General features: G+C 43.7%; 1 protein-coding gene across 29 annotated transcripts in view; it reads right to left on the bottom strand.

The window, feature by feature from the left end:
• The window catches only part of RALGPS1 (Ral GEF with PH domain and SH3 binding motif 1), a 302263-nt gene that overhangs the window by 213830 nt on the left and 67432 nt on the right, over positions 1 to 21001 (bottom strand). The window contains exon 5 of one of the 29 annotated variants that reach the window (XM_055271047.2): positions 13853 to 15327. The exons of the other annotated variants lie outside the window; for them this stretch is intronic. Within the exon in view, the coding sequence (XP_055127022.1) occupies positions 15217 to 15327 (111 nt within the window). The 3' untranslated portion in view covers positions 13853 to 15216. Of the gene's footprint in view, positions 1 to 13852; positions 15328 to 21001 lie in introns of those variants that run through there. 29 annotated transcript variants of the gene reach the window in all.

Genomic DNA, 21001 nt, shown 5'->3' on the forward strand with positions numbered 1-21001 from the left:
AGGCAAACAACACAGGCTATTTGTAATGACAAGTAAACACTAATGAATTTCGGAGCATGTCTGGTGCTTGCGTTTATGGATCATAAAATAATCTGGCTTCTTCCTCCCCCATGCTGACCTGCCAGTGAGGCAAACCCAACTATTTACAGGCAGGCAGGGGCTGCCAGGACCACTCTGTAAGACAGGGGACAGGGGATGGGAGGAACTGCCTATTAATCTTCCTGTTACATACAAACCAATTTTTATGCTCGGATTTTCAGCCTAAATCTTGGCATGTAAAATCCTATGGTCCTATAAAAGTATTTATTTTTTAAACTTCTTAGGGTGAGAGGGAGAGTCAACCTAACTGTCTCAGTCAAATATAGGTACAAACCTAGTCAGAAGTTACTAACATGGCTATTAAAATATCAGCCAGATATAAATAAGGCTTTTAAAATGCACTTTTTCTAGTTAGACATATAATTCGTCTAATATACCCTACTGAATTCTAAGAGTCCCAAAGAAGTGCACTTCCATAAAAAATGGGCTCTTGGCCAGGCATGGTGGCTCACGCCTGTAATCCTAGCACTACAGGAGTCCGAGGTGGCGGATCACCTGAGGTCAGGAGTTTGAGACCAGCCTGGCCAATGCGGTGAAACCCCACCTCCACTAAAAACACAAAAAATTAGCCGGGCATGGTGGTGGGCACCTGTAATCCCAGCTACTCGGGAGGTGGAGGCAGGAGAATCTCTTGAACTCAGGAGGCAGAGGTTGCAGTGAGCCGAGGTCATGCCACTACACCCCAGACTGAACAACAAGAGCAAAACTCCATCTCAAAAAAAAAAAAAAAAAAAAAGGCGGGCGGTGGGGTGGTGGGCTCTCGGTCTAGGAACACCCTACGCATCTCCAGCCGCCAGGGCAAACCCCCTCATTGCCCAGCCAAGATACAGCCCCTGGCCTGGCCACACTGCTATGATCACCACAGAGAAGGGACTGAAGTAGCTCTAGGACTCCTTCCACCCCAGAGGAGGTCTGGGGGAGCCTCCACAGAAGGCGAAAGACCCAGATAGGCCACTGATATATGGGACTCTCCAGAGGCAGACTTCATCCCACAAAGAGGCAGCACATCAGAGACCAAACAAAGAGTTACAAAAATGTAGAATGAGCTCTCTCATAAGGGGAATCTTTCTTAACCCCAAATAGCTATGTAAAGCTTACTTCCTAATGGCCAAATGTCCCCACATCTGACCCAAGTCATGTAAAACTAAAGGCTGCACTAACATGGATGATTTTGAGGCCATCAATTAGCAGGAGGCATCACTCATCCTCTGACTCCTCTGTGGGCTCCCAGCCCACCAGCCCTGCTGCCATGTTCTTGGCCTCTGCTCAGAAACCAGCACAATATGAACACGAAAGGCACTGATCAAAGCAGACAGGGCTCTCAGAGCCAGAAGGGCCCCAAGAGGCAAATGACATATTAGGACAAGTGGATGTTGATGGACAATGGCGCCCATTCCTGGCATGTTGAGAGTGCTCGGCTCTCAACCATCCCCACATCTCTAGGAACAATGGTACCTTGCCCTCAACCCCAGCCAGGGGTGGAATCCAGGCAGTCATTTTGAATGACATAAATCTGAACCCTCCAGTCAATTAATAAATTCATTGTGTATGAATCTGGAAGCTAGATGGAGGGAGAAAAAGTCAGTCAGTCTCTAGGACTCAGAAGCTGCAGGGCAGTCACCTTAATACAGTCCGAGGAAGTCAGGGGAGGCAGGAGAAAGGGATGAAGGACAAAGAGGAGAGAGATGAACAACCAGAGCCTGGCCAGGTGTCCAGGCTCTGGTTCCAGCCTCTCCTCACCTCTAGCCTCCATGACACCGCCCCGTGAGGATGGCCAAATTCCTTGTTTGGTCAAGCTGGCTCACCAGACTCACCTGGCCTCCCACTGTTCTACTCTCACAGCCCTTCAGCACGGTGGCCCAATAAAGGAAAGGCAAAGCTCCTCTCTTGGGGAAAATGGAAGCAGACAGGAAACCAGGGACCTCCTTGGAAGAGTCAGGAGCCAAGAAACATAGACCCAGGGGCACAGTTTCCAATTCTGTGGAATTCTAGAATCTCTGTTGATATTCCTGGTGTGCAACTTTGCTTCCCTGCCTCCCTTCAGGGAAGTTAGCAGTTAAACATCAACAAACTGAGGGCTGTGGGCTAAACCTTCAAGAAAGTGGGAAGGGCAGAGGCTAAGACAGTACTCCATCTCACAGGTATGCTGGGGACATTTTTTCCAAGGCACAAAGTAGATGGTGGTAGCTTTAAAGAAGAGAAACAACAGCCTAGACTCTTAGGCTCAGAGATTCAAAAAAGTGAGGCAAATTGCCCAAGGCCACAGAACAGTAAGTGGGAAGGCCCAAATTTCAACTTAGATAAGCCAAAATCCATGCTCACAACCCCTTCAATAGATTTCACCCACCCTCATCTCCTAGGTCCTAGATCAAAGAAACATAAATAAAGATATCCGTGACCATTAATAATGAAATCAGATCCTTTCTCTGCTAAAAGCGGCTATTTATACCCACAAACTTCAAGGAAAGGCGGTCCTGTTAGGTGGAGGGTGCTCTGACCTGCTGGTCCCCTTGATGGATTGGAGGATGTGTGCTGGGCCACAGGTGCTGGGGAATCTGAACTGCTCTGTACAGTAAAAGGAGATGGATGATCCCAGGGACAATCCATGATAAAGGATGAGGGGGGAACAAAGAGTCGTTCAGGGGAAAGCTGGAAGAGGCTGGGATGAGCTAAAGGGCCCACAATCATGAGGCATCCAATGGCTATGTTAGAAACAGTGATGCCTATAGTGCCTATTAAAGCTGACAGTGCAGCTCCCAAATTTTCCTTTCAATGAAGTGTATATGGCTCCCTAATGTTCTATATGACAGACTCTTTGAGAAGAACTTGCAGAACTGTCTCCACATCACTGTGGCGCAGTGAAAAATGGTATATGTGACAAAAATAAGCCTCTAGGAACTTGCATGGATTTTGAAAGCAAAAAACCTTCCTAAAGCCTTTCTAAAGCCACAGAATTGGGATTCAAGATTCAAGAACATACTTCTCAGAGAGACAGCTGAGTGACGATTATAACAGCAAATGAAGGCCAAAGGAAAAGAGGAAGAGAAGAAATAGCAGCAGCAGCCATTTCCTGAGTATGTTCCAGCCAGGATCTAAATTCATTAAACATGAACTCTCCCAATAATCCTATGAAGTTGGTACTATTATTTTCACCATTTTACAGATGAGATAATGAAGATTTTGAGATGTTAAGCCCAGATTTACATATCTGGTTGTGGTAGAGCAGGATCTCAAGCCCAGCTTCGTCTGTACCATAATTCATGCTACTAACCAGGATGTCACCAGTCTTCCCACAGACAAGGTGCTTGAGCTTCCTTTCTGACTCCTCCCTTCCTTTCTGGAGGGTTCTAGACAACCAGGGATCTAATCTAAGATGTTCAACTTCACCCCATCCCACTTTTCCCACAGCTGCCTCTACCAAGGGTTTTGTTTCCCTGGTCCTGCTGAGGTCCCAATCTCCAAAGACACTTCAGCCACTACTGAGGTTCTGGTGGCAAGCCAGTCCCAACCAGATCCCTTCACAAGCCTAGAGGTCCTCCCACAGACAGGTCCAGGGGCAGCTGCTTCTAAGAACCTAGAGTTCTGCCAGAAGGCATGAAGATTAGGTCCATGGAATAGCCCAGCTGTTTGAGCAAGAAGTGTACTAGCCGCACAGTCATGCTGCTGGCACAGGATACCTCATGCAGGTGTCACACAGGCACTTCAAACTCAACATGTGCAAAACCAAATTCTGCACATACCCGCCCCACCCCCACATCATCTGGTTGTTTTTTGACCAGTCTCCCAATTGCCCAGGCCAGAAACTTGGGAGATATCCTTGACTCCTCCCTCTCTCACAACATCCACATCCACCTTAGCACCAAGGCCTGCAGAGAACAGCACCTAGACATTTCTGCATCTATGTGGTCACCCTTCTCCACTGCATTATCCTCATACAGACCACATCGTCTTTCACCTAGACCACAGGAGAGTCTCTGAACTGCTCTCCCTCGAAGGTCTGTTCTCCACAGAGCAGCCAGAGCAATCCTTGCAAGCCATGCAAATCTAATCAAAGCTCTCCCCTGCGGGAAACCCTCCAATGTCTTATTGCTATCAGCGGACGATCCACACTGCCTGACCTGTCAGACAAGGGTCTTCGGCCCTGACCCCTGGCTGGCTCTCTAGCTCATCTGTGACTGGCCTCATTGTGGCGTGACCCAGCCATGCTGACATGTGTTCTTTCAGTTCTCTGCCCTCCCTGTCTTGCGTTCTCTTGCCTCAGGCCTTAGTACATGCTGCTCCCTCTGCCTGAAAAACTCCTTCTCCCCTTTACCAGCTCATTCCTCAAGTCTTGGCTTATATACTATTATTCAGACAAGCTTTCCTGAGCCCCCCACCGTACCCCAGACAAAGCTGGATGCTCCTTCTATGTACTTCTGTGGCACGTGTAATTCCCCCGACAGCCCCTACCATTCTTTATTAAATTGCTTCTCGAGTCATGTCTTCCTTCCATAGGCTACAAGCAATGTGCAGGAATGGGACCTGACAATCTAATATGTGCATCTATGTGTGTCTGGTGCCTAAGGAAGCACCCAGTCATAGAAGGCATTGAATAACTAATTGTTGACCAAATGAGTGTTATCCTGTATCAACTAGTTGGAAGTAAAGTGTTTGGGAAAAGTAAGTTTTCCAGAAAATAGAGCTTTAACTCTTTAAGCACAGCAACTTTATACTCAATGAAAAATTACAAAACAAATACTATGTGCCCAGAACTATGCTAAGCACATGGGAGACAAAGACACACAGATGTGGTCCCTGCTCTTGGGTCTCAGGAGTCTCTGGTATCCCTAATAACAGTTACGAGCTCCCTCTCCAGTAAAATGTAAATAACCAAGGCATGAGAAATGTTGTACACAATTTATCTTAAAGTTAAATTTTAAAAATCTTTTCAGAGATTATTTTCCCTCCCCCCTCTCTCTCTCCTCTCTCCCTCTCTCCCTTTCATGCACAAAAGTTAATACCGACACCCTAAAAAGAATCAAAAGAAATCCAAATTGTGCCGGTAAGATTAAAATGAAAACTATAACACAAAGTATGCTGTACCCTGGCACAACAGAAGCAGTTACCAGGGGTGTGGACATGTGGACCCTGGAGCCAGACAACCTAGGCTTATATCTAACTCCACCACTGAGCAGCCCTATTACCTTGGGCAATTTTATTAACTTCTCTGGACCTCAGTCTCTTCATCTGAAAATGAAGATTATAAAACTGCCTTCCTTATAATAATGTTGGAAATATTCAATGGGTTAATTCATGGAAAGTTATTAGAATAGTGCCTGTCACATAACGAGCATTCAATAAACAAATTATAATGATTATTATTATTGAATGTAACACTGGAATTGTGAAACACTCCTTGACATTTGGTCAACCTGACTTTTTAAAATTTAGATACCAACAAATGCTTGAAAACCCAGACTCCCAAAGGAAGGCAGTGGTATACTAAATCACCACTCCCAAAGCCTACTGACAAGAGTCAGTGAATGACAGATGTCAAAGAACGCCACCATTCTCCAAGGGTTTTCCAGCTGGATCAACACTGCATCCTTTTCTTTTTTCTTAAGTCCCTGAGGAAAACAATGTCAAGGTTTCCTCACGAATGGCTTGTCCCCAAAGGACTGTGAATCCATACTCTGTTTTCATGTTTTGCTGAGCAGAAGTTACCTTCAAAAGCAGACAGTAGGAGTGGTGACAGTGGGCACCCCAGTCTTGTTCCTGTTCTTCAGGGGAATGCTTCCAGCTCTTGCCCATTCAGTATGATGCTGACTGTGGATGTGTCATAGATGGCTATTATTACTTTGAGGTATGTTTCTTTGATGCCTAGTTTGTTGAGGGTTTTTAGCATGAAGAGATGTTGGATTTTATCGAAAGCCGTTTTCATATCTATTGGTCTCTGCAGATTTCTGCTGCTGAAGACTAAGCATGACTCTGCCACTCCCAAGCTGTACAAACATTTCTTCCAGCAGGAGAAGGTTTGCAGACTTGTCCACCTACGTCTCCTCTTGTAGAAGGCAGAGTGGCTAAAAATGCCCACTTTTCAGCAACATCTATAATGGTGAATTGAAAGGTTTACCTCACTCACATGGCCAAAAATATCTGGTTAAGTAAGACAAGTCATGAATGAATTCCTCTTTCTCTGTTTTGTGAGTTTTCCTTTCCTTTCAAAGAAAAAAAAGTAGAACTTCAGCCTGAAGTTCAGTGAAGTACTTCAAGGCTTATCCTTTGGAGAGTCAGTGAACTCCTGTGCAGCTTTGTGTTCTGCTCCATTTCATAAAAAAACCTCCTGAGACGGCAGTGACTCAAGGCCTGGCTCTGATGAAATCATAGGCTGTCAAAGCAGGCTTTCAGGACCATTGCAATCTTTGACATCAATGCATGCTGACATAGAAAGTCCCAGCCGCAGTGACAGGTGGGCCTTCTTGTTTCATGAAAGCTACAAAACCAGAAGTATTGCCAGAGAAAGCAGATGCTTCATCCGTGCACAGATAGCCTTGACATTCCTTTCAGTCAAAATTTAGCTTGGCAAAGGAACTGTTGGCCATTTTGAAGACTTTGAAATTTCTCAAAGGGTTTGCAGTATAACAATTCTTCTTGGATGCTGACAATATGCAGGTACAGATGTCAACAGGAGCTGGGTTGCACTAAAACTATCACTAGCAGTTCATGCAATGAGTTTTAAGAGAAATGGCACTGTTGCCAATTCTTTCCACGACCTGCTTCAAAATACCAGAAGACAAGTGAGCTACTCTAGAAATCACATCACTTGACACAGGAACTACTTAATCTCTTTCCTCTGCTCTGGGCCACAACTCAGCTCAGTCATGTCTCAGTTAAGCAGCATCACCAAGTTCTCTCCTACCAGAATGACTTCTTTTGCTTGGCAATGCAATAAACAATTTTGAAGGGTATTCTAAAACAAGGCTGTTGTATTAGGGTAAATCTGTTTTCAAAAATTTCCAGTCTTTTTAAGTCAAGCCTTCTTCTCATAAATAAGGTCCCCTCTCCCTTATGTATTTTCTGGAGGTGGATGCTCCTTCCCCTTTGCAGATGTCATGCAACCATTGACAAGAAGCCTATCATTGCAGACTAAAGGTCTGCTTATGAAAGTAACACTAAAGATTATGTAAGCTTCACAATATATTTTTTTCATTGACATTTTCCAACTTAAGCTAAGATCAAATAAACACAAAAAGATGTGTATAATCATAAAGATAAGTTACAGTTTTATAAATTCCTTTCAAATGGAACATACTCCAGACACTATAACAGTAGACATAACATAGTGACATGAAAACTGCAATTACTCAGACATACGTAGCAGCACTTCATGCCATCCCAACCCTTTAGAGTAGAACAATGCCTTAATATAATTTAAGAAAAATAATTTGTTTCCACAGAAGATTGTTTTCAAAACAATTACAGGCTCATGCCTGTAATCCCAACACTTTGGGAAGCCAAGGCGGGTGGATCACCTGAGGTCAGGAGTTTGAGACCAGCCTGGCCAACATGGCAAAACCCTGTCTCTACTAAAAATACCAAAATTGGCCGGGCGTGGTGGCAGGTGCCTGTAATCCCAGCTGCTCAGGAGGCTGAGGCAGGAGAATCACTTGAATCCAAGAGGCGAAGGCTGCAGTGAGCTGAGATCATGCCATTGCGCTTTAGCCTGGGCAACAAGAGTGAAACTCCATCTCAAAAAAGGAAAGGGAAAGGGAAGGAAAGGAAAAGAGAAGAGAAGAGAAGAGAAGAGAGTAAAGAAAGAGACTTTGACTCTGTCTACGGCAAAGTAACTGATACTAACCATAAAAATTGGATAAAGTAACTACAATAACAAAAGCACAGCAACTTAAAGAGAGAGAGCAACCGAAGAAGCCAGGATTTGAGGCCCAAGATGCCAGAAAGAGGATAAATGTGCTGAGGTGAGCTCTGCATTTGGTACTGTTTCGTCTTCTGACAACACAAAGTGCTGACAGAGATGCTGGACAACTGAAACTCTCACAGAGTGCCGACAGGAATGTGAAATGATACAGTCACTTTTTACCTAGGTGATGGGCTGGTAGATGCAGCAAACCACCACAGCACACATTACCTATGTAACAAACCTGCACATCCTGCACATGTATCCCACAACTTAAAATAAAATTTTAAAAAATAATTTAAAAAAAAAAAAGAAAAGAAAGAAAACAGTTTGGCAGTATCTATTAAGCTAAATATACACATACCTTACAAGCCAGCAATTTCACTCCCACGTATTGCATCCAAGAAAAATGGGAGTTTATGTCTAACAAAAGGCATGTTCAAGAATGTTTGTGGCATCACTACTCATAATAGCTCCAAACCAGAAACCCAAAATATCCATCACCACTGAAAAAAAATATATATATGATCTACTCATACAATGAATGGAATACTATACAAAAATGAGAAAGAAAAAAACTCCTGCTACACACAAAAACAGGATAAATCTCACAAATATAATGTTAAGTGAAAGAAGCCAGACAAAACATACATATTTTATGATTCTATTTATATAAAGTTCAAAAACAGACAAAACTACCTATGGTGATAGAATCGTGGTTACATTTGTACACAGCTGATGACTTGGAGGGGGCATGAGGTAGCCTTCTGGGGTGCTGGTATGTTTTATATCTTGATCCAGATGGTGGCTACATTGTTTGTTTGCTTTGTAAAAATACATTGAGTTATAGCCTTAAGATTTGTGTACCTGATTATACGCATTTTAAAAAATTTCTTTAAAAGATAATAGACTTTAACAGATTTTCGTTTAATGCAAATGTAATAACAACACAGAGACTACTGCATATATATTTTATTTTTATTTTTTATTTTTGAGACGCAGTCTCGCTCTTGTTGCCAAGGCTGGAGCACAATGGCACGATCTCGGCTCACTGCAACCTCCACCTCCCAGGTTCAAGCTATTCTCCTGCCTCAACCTCCCAAGTAGCTGGGATTACAGGCACGCGCCTCCACGCCCAGCTAATTTTTGTATTTTTAGTAGAGACGGGGTTTCACCATGTTGGCCAGGCTGGTCTTGAACTCCTGACCTAGTAATCCACCCACCTCGGCCTCCCAAAGTGCTGGGATTACAGGTGTGAGCCACCGTGCCCGGCCCGATTATTGCATATTTAGAAGAAAAATGTATGACAACAATACTGCAAAGAATAGGACGGAGGTAAATAGACATACACTGTTGTAAATGTCTTACATTATACATAAAATGGCATATTATCACTTGAAAGTAGACTATAAGTTTAAAATATATACTAAAAACCCTAAACCAACCACTGAAATTAAAGAAATTATACCTCATAAGCCAATAAAGAAGTTAAGGTGGAATCATGAAGTGTGCTCAGTTAATTAAAAAGAAGTCAGAAAAAGAAGGAAAAGAGAACAAAAAATAGTGTGAACTTACTTTTTTTTTTTTTTTTGAGACAGAGTCTTGCTCTGTCACCCAGGCTTGAGTGCAGTGGCACAATCCTGACTCACTGCAGCCTCAACCTCCTGGGTTCAAGTGATCCCCCACCTCAGCCTCCTAGTAGCTGGGACTACAGGCATGCACCACCATGCCCAGTTAAGTTTGTTTTGTTTTGCTTTGTCTTGTTTTGTAGAGACAGAGTCTCACTATGTTAGGCTCAAGCAACCCTCCTACCTCAGCCTCCCAAAGTGTTGGGATTATAGGCGTGAGCCACCATGCCTGGCCTGAACTTACTTTTTTCTCAAGCTCACACCAAACATTTACCAAGATTGACCATATTCTTAGCCACTAGTCTCAATAAATTTAAATTAAGTCATACAAAGTATGATCTCTAACTACATTGGAATTAGAAATCAATAGCAGAGGCTGGGCACAGTGGCTCACGCCTATAATCCCAACGCTTTGGGAGGCTGAGGCGGGTGGATCACCTGAGGTCAGGAGGTTGAGACCAGCCTGACCAACATGGCGAAGCCCTGTCTCTACAAAAAAATAAATTAGCCAGAGTGGTGGTGCATGACTGTAATCCCAGCTACTCGGGAGGCTGAGGCAGGAGAATCGCTTGAACCCAGGAAGCAAAGGTTGCAGTGAGCTGAGATTATGCCTTTGCACTCCAGCCTTGGCAACAAGAGCGAAACTCCGTTTCAAAAAAAAAAAAAAAAAAAAAAGACAAGACAAGACAAGAAATCAATAGCAGGAATATACCTAGCCATTCCTCAAATATTTGGAAACTAAATAACACATCTTTAATAGCTCATGGGTCAAAAAGAAATCAAAAGGAAAATTAGAAAGCATTTGAATTTAATGGAAATGAAGGCCCAAAATATCAAAATGCGTGGGAGCAAAGCTAGAGCAGCACTTAGAAGAAAATTTATAGCATTAGATGCCTACATTAGAAATGAAGAAAGTGCTCAAATCATTGACTTCAGCTTCTACTTAAGAAACTATAAAAGAAGAGCAAATTAAACCCAAAGTAAGCAGAAGAAAGAATATTAACTGAAATCAATGGATCAGAAAACAGAAAAGCCCCAGAAAAAAATAATGAAACCAAAAGCTCTCCTTGAGATCAATAAAATTAGTAAATTTTAGCTGGACTGACCAGGGAAAAAAAAGCAAAGAGACACAAAATACCAATATGAAGAATGAGAGCAGGGGACATCATGACAGATCCTACAGATATAAAAGAATAAAAAGGGAATATTATGAACAACTTCATGGGAATAAATTTAACAACTTAGATAAAATGCACAGGCTCAATGAAAAACACAACCAAAACTCACTAAAAAAGAAACAGATAACCTGAATAGTTAGAGAAATTAAATTTGTGGTTTAAAAGCTTCCCATAATGATCTAGCAATCACTCTCATTGGTATTTACCCAAATGGGTTGAAAACTTGTGTTCACACAGAAATCTGCATATGAATCTTTCCAGAACCTTTATTCATAATTGCCGAAACTTTGAAGCAATCAAGATATCCCTCAGTAGGTGAATGGATAAACTGTGGTATATGCAAACAATAAATTATTATTCAGCACTAAAAAGAAATGAGCTATCAAGCCATGAAAAGACATGAAGAAAACATAAATGCTTATTACTAAATCAAAGAAGCCAATCTGAAAAGGCTACATACTATATGATTCTAACTATAAGACATTCTGGAAAAGGTAAAACTATGGAGATAATGAAAAGACCAGTGGTGCCAGGGGGTTAAGAGAGAGGAAGAGATGAACAGGCGGGGCACAGAGGATTTTAGAATAGTAAAACTATTCTGTACGACACTATAATGGCAGATGCATGTGATTATATATTTATCAAAACTGATAGAATGCACAACAGCACGAATTAACTCTAATGAAAACTATGGACTTTGGGTGATGATGCTGTATCAGTGTAGGGTCATCAATTTTAACAAATCCACTCTGGGGGAGGATGCTGATAGTGGGGAAGGCTGTGCATGTATGGGGTCAGGAGATACAGAAAGTACACTCTGTACTTTCTGCTCAATTTTGCTAGAAATCTAAAACTGTTCTTAAAAATAAACTCTATTCAAAAGAAAAAAAAAAACTTTCCACAAAGAAAACTCCAGACCTAGGTGGCTCTACTGGTGATATCTACCAAATATTTAAGAAAGACTCATACTAATTCTATACAAACTCTTCTTGAAAATTGAAAAGGAAGGAATACTTCTCAACTGATTTTGTGAGGGCAGCATTATGCTGATACCAAAACCAGACAAAAACTTTACAGGAAAATAAAAATATGGATCAACATTCCCCATTATGAACACAGATGCAGAAATTCTAAACAAAATTTTAACAAATCAAATCCAACAATATACAAAAAAGATAATTAATTCATCATAACCAAGTGGGGTTTACCACAGCAATACAAGGTTGGTTTAATAGTCGAAAATCAATCAGTGTAATTCTCTACAGTAACAGACTGAAAAAGAAAAACCATATGATTATGTCAATAGATGCAGGAAAAGCATTTGATAAAACTCAAATACCCATTCCAGATTAAACTCTTAGTAAATTAGGAATACAAGGAAATTTCCTCAACCTGATAAAAGGACCTCAATGAAAAAACCTACTGCTAACAGCAAACATCATCCTTAATGAGTAAAGACCACTTTTCTTCTAAGATCAGGACCACGCCAAGAATATCTGCACACACCACTTCTACCCAACACTGTACTAGAGGCTGTAGCCCATGCAACAAGGCAAGAAAAAGAAACAATAGCATCCAGTTCAGAAAGAAACAAGACTGTCATTATTCACAGAGGCATCATCATCTGTGTAGAAAATCCTACATATATTTGGCAAAAGATGTATAAGGCCTATACAATGCAAACTATACAACATTACTAAACTAAATTAGAGAAGACCTACATACATGAGGTGATATACTGTGTTATGAGTCCTTAATACCTGGAGTTACATTGTGTTTCATAGTTCAGGTGATGCAATATCATTAAAATGTCAATTCTCCCCAAATGGATCTACAGATTCAACACAATCACAATCAAAATCCCAGCAGACTTCTTTGGTGAAACTTAACCAGTTGATCCTAAAATGCATATTGAAATGCCAAGGATTAGAATAGTCAGAACAATTTTGAAACAGAATAACAAACTTTAAGGACATACACTACCTAATTTCAAGAAAAGTGGGAGGAGTGGAAGAAGAGGAAGGGATTGCAAAGAGGTATTAAAAAACTTTTGGGGTGATGGGTATGTTCATTATACTGAGATGGTGACAGTTTTACAGATACATACATATCAAACTGTTGACTTTAGTATGCATAGTTTATCATACGTAAATTATACCTCAATAACGCTGAAAATAATCTCATGCTGTCCTCATGTCCAATTCTTTTGAGGTCATATTATAATTTCCATTTTATTGATACAGAAACTGAGACTTAGAGAGGCTAAGTGACTTGACCATGGTCACAGAGATAGAAATCCAGGTCCTTCTCTCTCCAGAGCCCAAGCTCTTAAGCTTTAAGCCATACAGGTGGAGATGCTTTTCTACACACTTGTCATTCATCAAACAAGTACTGACAAGCATTGATCCTGTCATGTACCAGACACTGCTTACTCACTGCTTGCCATAAGGGACATAGCAATGACAGATGAGGTCCTACCCTTGGGAAGCTTTACATACTGCTGAGCCCAGAGCCCTTCTCAGCTTGACTTATTAGGGCTACCTATTGCTTTTCTCCTTATTACATCCCTGACTTCTCTCAAAAATTAAGAAACAATTTGTGAGTTTCTGCCATGTGCGAGGCCCATTCTAGGCCCCCTCTTACACAATCTTCTTAACCATCATGACACTATGAGATGGGTATCATTTCCACTTTACAGAGAAGAAAACAGACACACAGAAAGATGAGGGAACTTGCCTATGATCACACAGCTACAGAGTAGCAGAGCCAAGTTTCAAATGCAGACCTTCCTGTCTCCAAAACTTATGATCCTCTCACTACCCCAAACTTCCTGGGATCATGTAGTTGTTCCTATGACAAAAGTTCAAACAAACCCTCTTTTCCTTGCAGACAAAAATCCCAAACAGGCGCCAAGTCCCCACGGATGAAAACAGCTGTTCACCAAAGGCTCTGTTTCGTGTTATTAATTCACTTAAAAGGAAATTTGGTTTCTAACCAATACTAATGTCATACCCATGCTCAAGAAGGGAAAAAAAAAAAATGAGTCTCGAAGTTGCAAAGTGTTGGATCAAATATGCTGCTGGCCTGTGTGTGCAGCCAGTTCAGACTCCTGCCCCAGTAGCCTCTCCCCACCCTTCAGGCAGGTCTTATCCTGTGGCTCAGAGAGGAACTCCAGCCCTTACTCTTATCTCCACCATGAAATGAATGGAGTTGAGGGGAATTCCTTTTCTACTCTGTTTCCATTGTGACAAGAAACTGTTAAAACAGACCAATTCCTAGAAAATGTGCAAATAACAAATGTGAACTCAGAGCAGTAACAAATTAGACAGCTGTTTAGCCTTTGGGTGCGAAGTAACAACAGCTGTAATGAGTCTTACGCTGGGAGCCATCCTTTCTATGCCTTGGCCCCAACTTGTGGACACCAAGACTGCTCCTACTGCCTAATCCAGTTTTTTGAACAAAGAGAGGCAGATAGCATAGAAGTGGAAAGGATTCAAGGGATTTTAATATTATTACTATTGCTACATCCTAAATGTATCCGACAAATAACAAACAACATCAGGCACTGCATTAGGTCACAGGAGTCAGGGATGAAGAGTACTGGCATGATCTCTGCATTCCTGGAGTTCACAAACCAGGAGGGAGACAGACTTTGAACTCAAACTTTTAAAAGTCATAATATTTCAGTACGAGGGTGAAAAGTGCCATACGTAAGAAGTATGAGGCGGCTATGAGAGGGAGCATGAGAAGGAGAAGCACTATCTCAGAGCTCTGACTGCTCATCATCTCCCAGAGGCAGAGCAGAGCATTCCAGGCAGAGAGCACAACCTGTGCGGAGGTGCTGAGACAGGAGTGAACACCAGGGAGGCTGTGGTGTGCACACAAAGTGGTGAACTGGAGCAGGAGAGAGTCAGGAAGTCTACTGCTGGCCTATTTCACAGAGCCTGGGAGGCTGCATGAAGGCGGATCTGCATCCTAGGAGCAGTGGGGAGCCACAGAGGGCTCTGAGCAGGGCAGGGACATGGTCAGACTTTGGCTTTAGAAAGATGTCTCTGGTTCCAAAGAGGAGGCTGGGGGATGGAACTCAATGTGAGGACACGTGAAAAGGCTGCTGCCATCATTCAGAGGAGGGGTGGCAGTGGATTAGACTAGGCTGGTGTAGCAGAGAGAAATGGTCTGAGAAAACTGCCCAGCATGTGACCTGAGAGAGGGGTTTTAAGGATGTCAGCGAAACCAATCTCCACTTTACAAATGACTGCCTGCTGGCCACATTATTCCCTCTCCGAGGGCCAAACACTGATTCCAAGGAGCAGCAAAGACACACAGGGTTTGTCCGACGTCCAACATTGACCTCGGCTTTCTGGAATGCCCGCTTCTTCAGAGCAGGCAAACGGCATCCAGACAAAAGGCCAGAGGGTCAGGTTCCTGGACCCACAGGCAGTGTTTTCCTGAACTGCAACGTGTCATGTGGCCTGGAGGAAACTGTGGGCTTCTGCAGGGAGTCTTCCATTCTGACAGGCCAGCCTTTCTGTAAACCAGAAAAGGACCCAACAGATGCTGGTCAAGTCAAGCTCAAGGTCTCAAGCTCCAGCCTGATGCAGGGAGGGTGAAATCGAATCCCTCTAGAGTAAGTGTCCCAGAGGAATATGTCTTTTATCTGCAGAATGCCTCCTTTGTCCCAAAACATTTCTGTTAATGCTGCTTCCACTTCCTCATTCTAACCAGAACTGCCTCTTCCTTAAAACACACTTAGGAGGAACTTAGCAGGTTCCCTCCAGGGCCACAGACAATGAGGAAGAGGGAGAGGACCAGCAGGCCCACCCAGACCACCCCTGGCCTGCCTTTCACTAACACTGAGCATCTGGTCTATGCCTCAAACCCAGGAATAGATACTGGGGATGTTCTGGTCCCTCACCTCCAAGACCCACAGTCCAGGCCCACAGCTTGTCTTCTGGGAGGCCCACGCCGGGTCCTGACACCTCTACTTCCCCTCCATGCTGCTGTCTGCTCTCCCACCATGATGCTCCCTTGCCTGTAGCTCTGGCTCGAGTCTTCCCCTCCTCCCATTCTCCTATTGTCATCTCCACACACTTCACTAAACTTCTCACTTCCGGGTGCCCCCATGCCTCAACCTCTTCTGTGCTCCACAAAAGCACCGCCATCACACCTTCAAGCACAGTCACCAGAGCCACCCCACCTCAAAGACCCTGAACTCTGAAATCCTCCTCCCTCCATTATTTCCTGGCTTCCCTCCCCTTCCCCTAACCAAATCTGTGCTTTGCTCTCTTCCTGACTTTTGGTCCTTCAGCGATGATGACGATGATGATGATGATGATGATGATAAGAAGGGGTCTTGCTATGTTGCCCAGGCTGGCCTCAAACTCCTAGGCTCAAGTGGTCCTCCCATCTTGGCCTCCTGAGTCCTTCAGTCTTTTTTCAGGCCATCAGCTGTCTCTGGCCCTTCTGGCCTCCCTCCCTACAGGCAAAACATTGCTGACCACCCTGCTTGACTTAACTAGGCCTCCTCCTACCTCTGGGGCCACTTTCTCTGCATCCTTCCTTCTGCTCCCTAAGTGGACAGGCCACTTTTCTCCAGGCACAACTACAGCCTGCTTCCTCTCATCTTGGCCCTTGCAGCAGCCTCACAACCAGTATAACATCCGGCCCCGCCCTTCTCTCCAGTGTGACCACCTTGCCTCATGCAGACTGCTGCAAAATCCTCCTAACTAGTCTCCCTGACTACAGTGGGTTCTGGCTCAGTTGAAATGAACGTCTTAAAATACAAATTTGTCCATGGTGCTCCCCTTTTAAAATCCTTCAGAGGGCTGAGTATGGTGGCATACACCTGTAGTCCCAGCTACTTGTGAGGCTAAGGCGGGAGGATTGCTTCAGCCCAGGAGTTTGAGGCTGCAGTGAGCTATGATCGTGCCATTGCACTTTAGCCTGGGCAACATAGCAAGACTTTGTCTCCATTTTTTGTTTTTTTAAATCTCCTGAATGCCCAGGGCTAACAAGATAAAGCTCAAACTCCTTAGTTAGGCAAGTCTAAGCCTCCCTTCCAAGCCTCACTGCCCTCTCCTGCCCAACTCAAACTGCCTGGCCCAACCTGGCTCTCTTGACACATGTCCATGCTCCTCAAAGATGCCAGGCCTTGTATGTCCCGGTTTCAGTGCAAGGCCTCTGAATCTCTCGCCCCCGCCAGGCTTGAGGCTCTTCCTTTCTTGCCACCTCCTTTGCTGCTGACCTCACCATTGGTCCTTGTATTTCCTGGCCACTCATCCTCTGGATTTTGGTCCTGGTCTTGCAGGAGAGACCTAGATACACTTCTCCCGTCATGACAGACTTCTCACTGCTCTCCAAATACCCACATGCAACTGAATCTGTCTGCTTTTGCAATGTTCTTGGCCACCCCGTTCTGGCTTCCTTATTCAAACATCCCTTCTGTGGGACATGCTCCTTGCCTTCTGCCCATCCCCACCCTCACTCTTTCCTTGATACGCTAGCCCCCCAACCCCTGAATACTTCTTGTTTACTATTTATTTACATATCTGCCTGACTCAGGTTGGATTGTGCCGAGGTCCCCTTCATCGTCTCTCCAGCATTTAGCACAATAGACTGATGAATGAGTAAATGAGTGAAGGCAGGGCCGACTACTGGGAAATCTGACAGTGGGGATGGAACAAGGTTGGCAGGGGCAGTGAGAAGACTGGAAAAAACATGAGCACTTAGGAAAGCTTTCCACCTCACTGAAATTGGTACCCACTGCAGTTCGTTTCCATCCCACTGAGGTCCACTGTACACCCATGCCCCAGCTGCCAGTCGGCAAGGGAATGAAACACTGACTTCTGGTAAGCCTTCGGCATGCACCAGGGCAATGATGCCCTGGCAGAGCACAGAACTGAGGGAAGAGCAGGTTCTCCTTTTCTTCTCTCAAGAACACCAGGCACTAAAAGTAGTATTAAATTTTGCTAAGCATATCACCTGTCTCTTCAAAGGGTTATTCATTCTGCCTGAAATTCCAACTGCACCCCAACTCCCCAAATCACCAATAAGAGATGATCTCTTTCAGCCTTCAAGGCCTAGTGATAATGTCGCAACCCCAAGACTGAGTGAGTTCCCCACATGATGTTTGCAGGGCCCCTAGGGCACCATGGTGTATGTCTTGTTCTAGCCCTCAGCCTCCCAGCTATCCAGGGCACCAGGAGGTGAACCTAGGTCTGAAGGATCCCAGGTACCATGCTCTTAAACACTCTGCTACACAGGTATCACCTCCTCTGGGGCACTGGCTCCTGCACAGGCATCACTGAATATTCTGAGCAACAACCTCGCATCTATAACCCACAGTGCCTATTCAAACTATACATTGGTGAAATGATAGCCACGCGTGACTAGGAACTTGCTTTGTACAGGCACCGTACTAAGTTCCTACATGCCCACTGTAAGGTAAAAGCTATGATTTCCACCCCCCGCCAACTTTACACATGAGAAAATCAAGGCATAAAGAAAATACAGGACTTGTCCTAAGTCTCCAAGCTAGAGGGGTGAGGCTAGAACTCAATCTCAGCTTCATCAGATCAAAGTTCATGCTCTTCAAGCTGTGTGGCTTTAACAGACCCAGCAGCTCGGCTCTGACAGAACCCTGGGCTGAATAAAGCACAGGCTGTGCCCATTTTCAGCACATTCTGAGAACAGCAGTTCCCCCTTGATGCTGCTACATGTTAAAACTAATGACAAAAACAGTTCTGACATTTAGACCAGCCTCTGAGACACTGCTGCGCCTTCAACTCCATAGGCTGGGAACTGGGCATACTGACAGACAGATTTGGTAAGGAGCTCTGGTAGAGACAAAACACCACCTTGAAAACATACCCTTTTAGAAGGCTGCTGCCACCAGGACCTTCAGACAGACCTCCTTTACAATGCAGCCCTTGCCCCGAGCCCTGGCAACCGGGAATCCACCCTGCAACCCAATCCACCACAGTGGCAATGGGGTTCTACGCCACAACTTGTAAGTTCAACACAGCTGTGAGATATTATGCTACAAAGCTGTATCTGCATTAATACACCAATTTTTGATAAACTTGGTCACTCGTTAGAGTCACCAGGGGACAGGGCAGTTATGGTTCCGTATTTGTAACTTCCATTTTCCTTACTCTCTGCCAATCCTTAACTCACCGTCTGCCTGGCTTCCTCCAAGCCCTGAAATGATGTTCTTTGTGGTCCCCCTTGCAGAAACCAGCAGAAGTCATGAAAAGCCACAGCTCCACCTCAGTTATCAACTGCATTTGGAAATGTGAATCTTCAAAAGGCTGAGCTCGTCAGGAAATACCCTTGCTTTGCGGGAAGTGGTTATACCACAAAACAGACACCCTGGTAATATCGCTCCTTTGGCTGGCACACCCCCTCGCTTGGCAGTGTGCCTAAACATAGCCAGATAATGTTCTGCTATGGCGCTTCCCCTATCATTCAGGCATCCATTCACACTCCACTCATTCAACAAATATTTATTATGTACTGTGTTCCAGGTACTGGGATTACAACAGGGTATCTCAGTATGCAGACCCTCTAGAACCAAATTAGCATAACCCTCCTTTTCTGTCCTGCTGCTTCCAAAGACCTTTAAGGGAAAAGTCCAGGGGAGAGGCCTACTTGGATATATAAGTAGTAGGAAAGAGAGAAGACAAGAAGTAAAAGAACTAACTGCAAGAAAATGTTAAAATTTGACCAGTAGTCTACTGCTTAGTAGTAATATTGGTATTATTATTTTTAAATTATTTTACATATATATGATGGGATAATTAAAAAAGTAAGTAATGTTGCTAGGAACCAAAATTGTCATTGTAAAATAAAATATATAAATATCAAGGGAATTAAGTAACAACTCTATAATGTTAGATTTGAATTGGAAAGATCAGTATTATGTTAGTCAAATTTTTACAAGATAATATAGTATAACGAACAATCCTCAAATCTCAGATGCTTACAACAGCAACATTTATTTCATGCTCATAGGTCTGTAGATGATGCAGCTCAGCCCAGCTCTGCCAGGTTGGCTTTGGCTTGTCTCAGTGTGGAATCTAGACTTCAGGTCGGTTCAGGTCAACTGTAATGTCCTCATTTGGGGACTGAAGATAAAGGAGCAACAGCGGTACATCATGGGGAAGGGAAGTTCCAACACAGCTGGCCGAAGCTTGCCACGCCTCTCAGCAGCTCAGCTCAAATCTGCACACTGCCATGCTGCCCACATTCCATGGGCAAAACCAAGTCACAGGGCCAAGCCCAAAGTCAATAGGGTGGGGAGATATACACCACCCACAGTGAAGGTATGACAAGGAGTAAGGAGAGAAGGAAGAATTATGGAGAAATAATATCATCTACCCTAACTATGAACTCATGATTTTTTCCTTTTAAAAAATAACTGTTTACTAGCTCTGTCCATGGCAAAGGCCTAAAAGCAATGGCAACTCAGTAATACTAAGCAGTCTTCACCCAGATTATGGTTTCTAAATTATTCCCCACTAAAAGAAACCCCCTGAAGGAATGCCTAATTCCAGGTCTGCAGCAGAAAATATACAACATAACCCTGGGGATCTTGTTGGGCCAAAATGCAGGGAAGTGATCAAAAATGAATGGGATCACATTAAAAAGATACAGGAGCCAACATAAAAGGGATCCTACTGGTCAAAGACAGGACAATTTGTATACCAAAAAGAATGATGACTACAACTGACTGAAACACACAGGATGTATAATAAACATCCACAAGTTCCTTATGACGGAGGAGAGAGACTGCTCACCAAAAACAAAACAAAGCGGTTACACACCCACAAGTCACCATTAAAGGTAAGTGGGGCACCAACTGCTTACTCTGAAAATTGATAATTAAAAGGAAAGAATTAAGTATGTACAAGTAGCCCTAGCTGATGAGGAAAAATTCTTCTTAAGAATTTCAGCTATAAGAGTCAGGCGTGGCAGCTCATGCCTGTAATCTCAGCTACTGCGGAGGCTGAGGCAGGATAACTGCTTGAGGCCAGGAGTCCAAGACCAGCCTAGGCAACACAGTGATATCACGTCTCTTCAAATATTTTTTAAAAATTAGCCAAGCATGGTGGCACATGTCTGTAGTCCTAGATTCTCAGAAGGCTGAGGCAGAGGATGGCTTGAGCCCACGAGTTTGAGGCTGCAGTGAGCTATGACTACAC

Source organism: Symphalangus syndactylus, chromosome 3 (genome assembly GCF_028878055.3).
Source record: "Symphalangus syndactylus isolate Jambi chromosome 3, NHGRI_mSymSyn1-v2.1_pri, whole genome shotgun sequence".
Taxonomy (NCBI): domain Eukaryota; kingdom Metazoa; phylum Chordata; class Mammalia; order Primates; family Hylobatidae; genus Symphalangus; species Symphalangus syndactylus.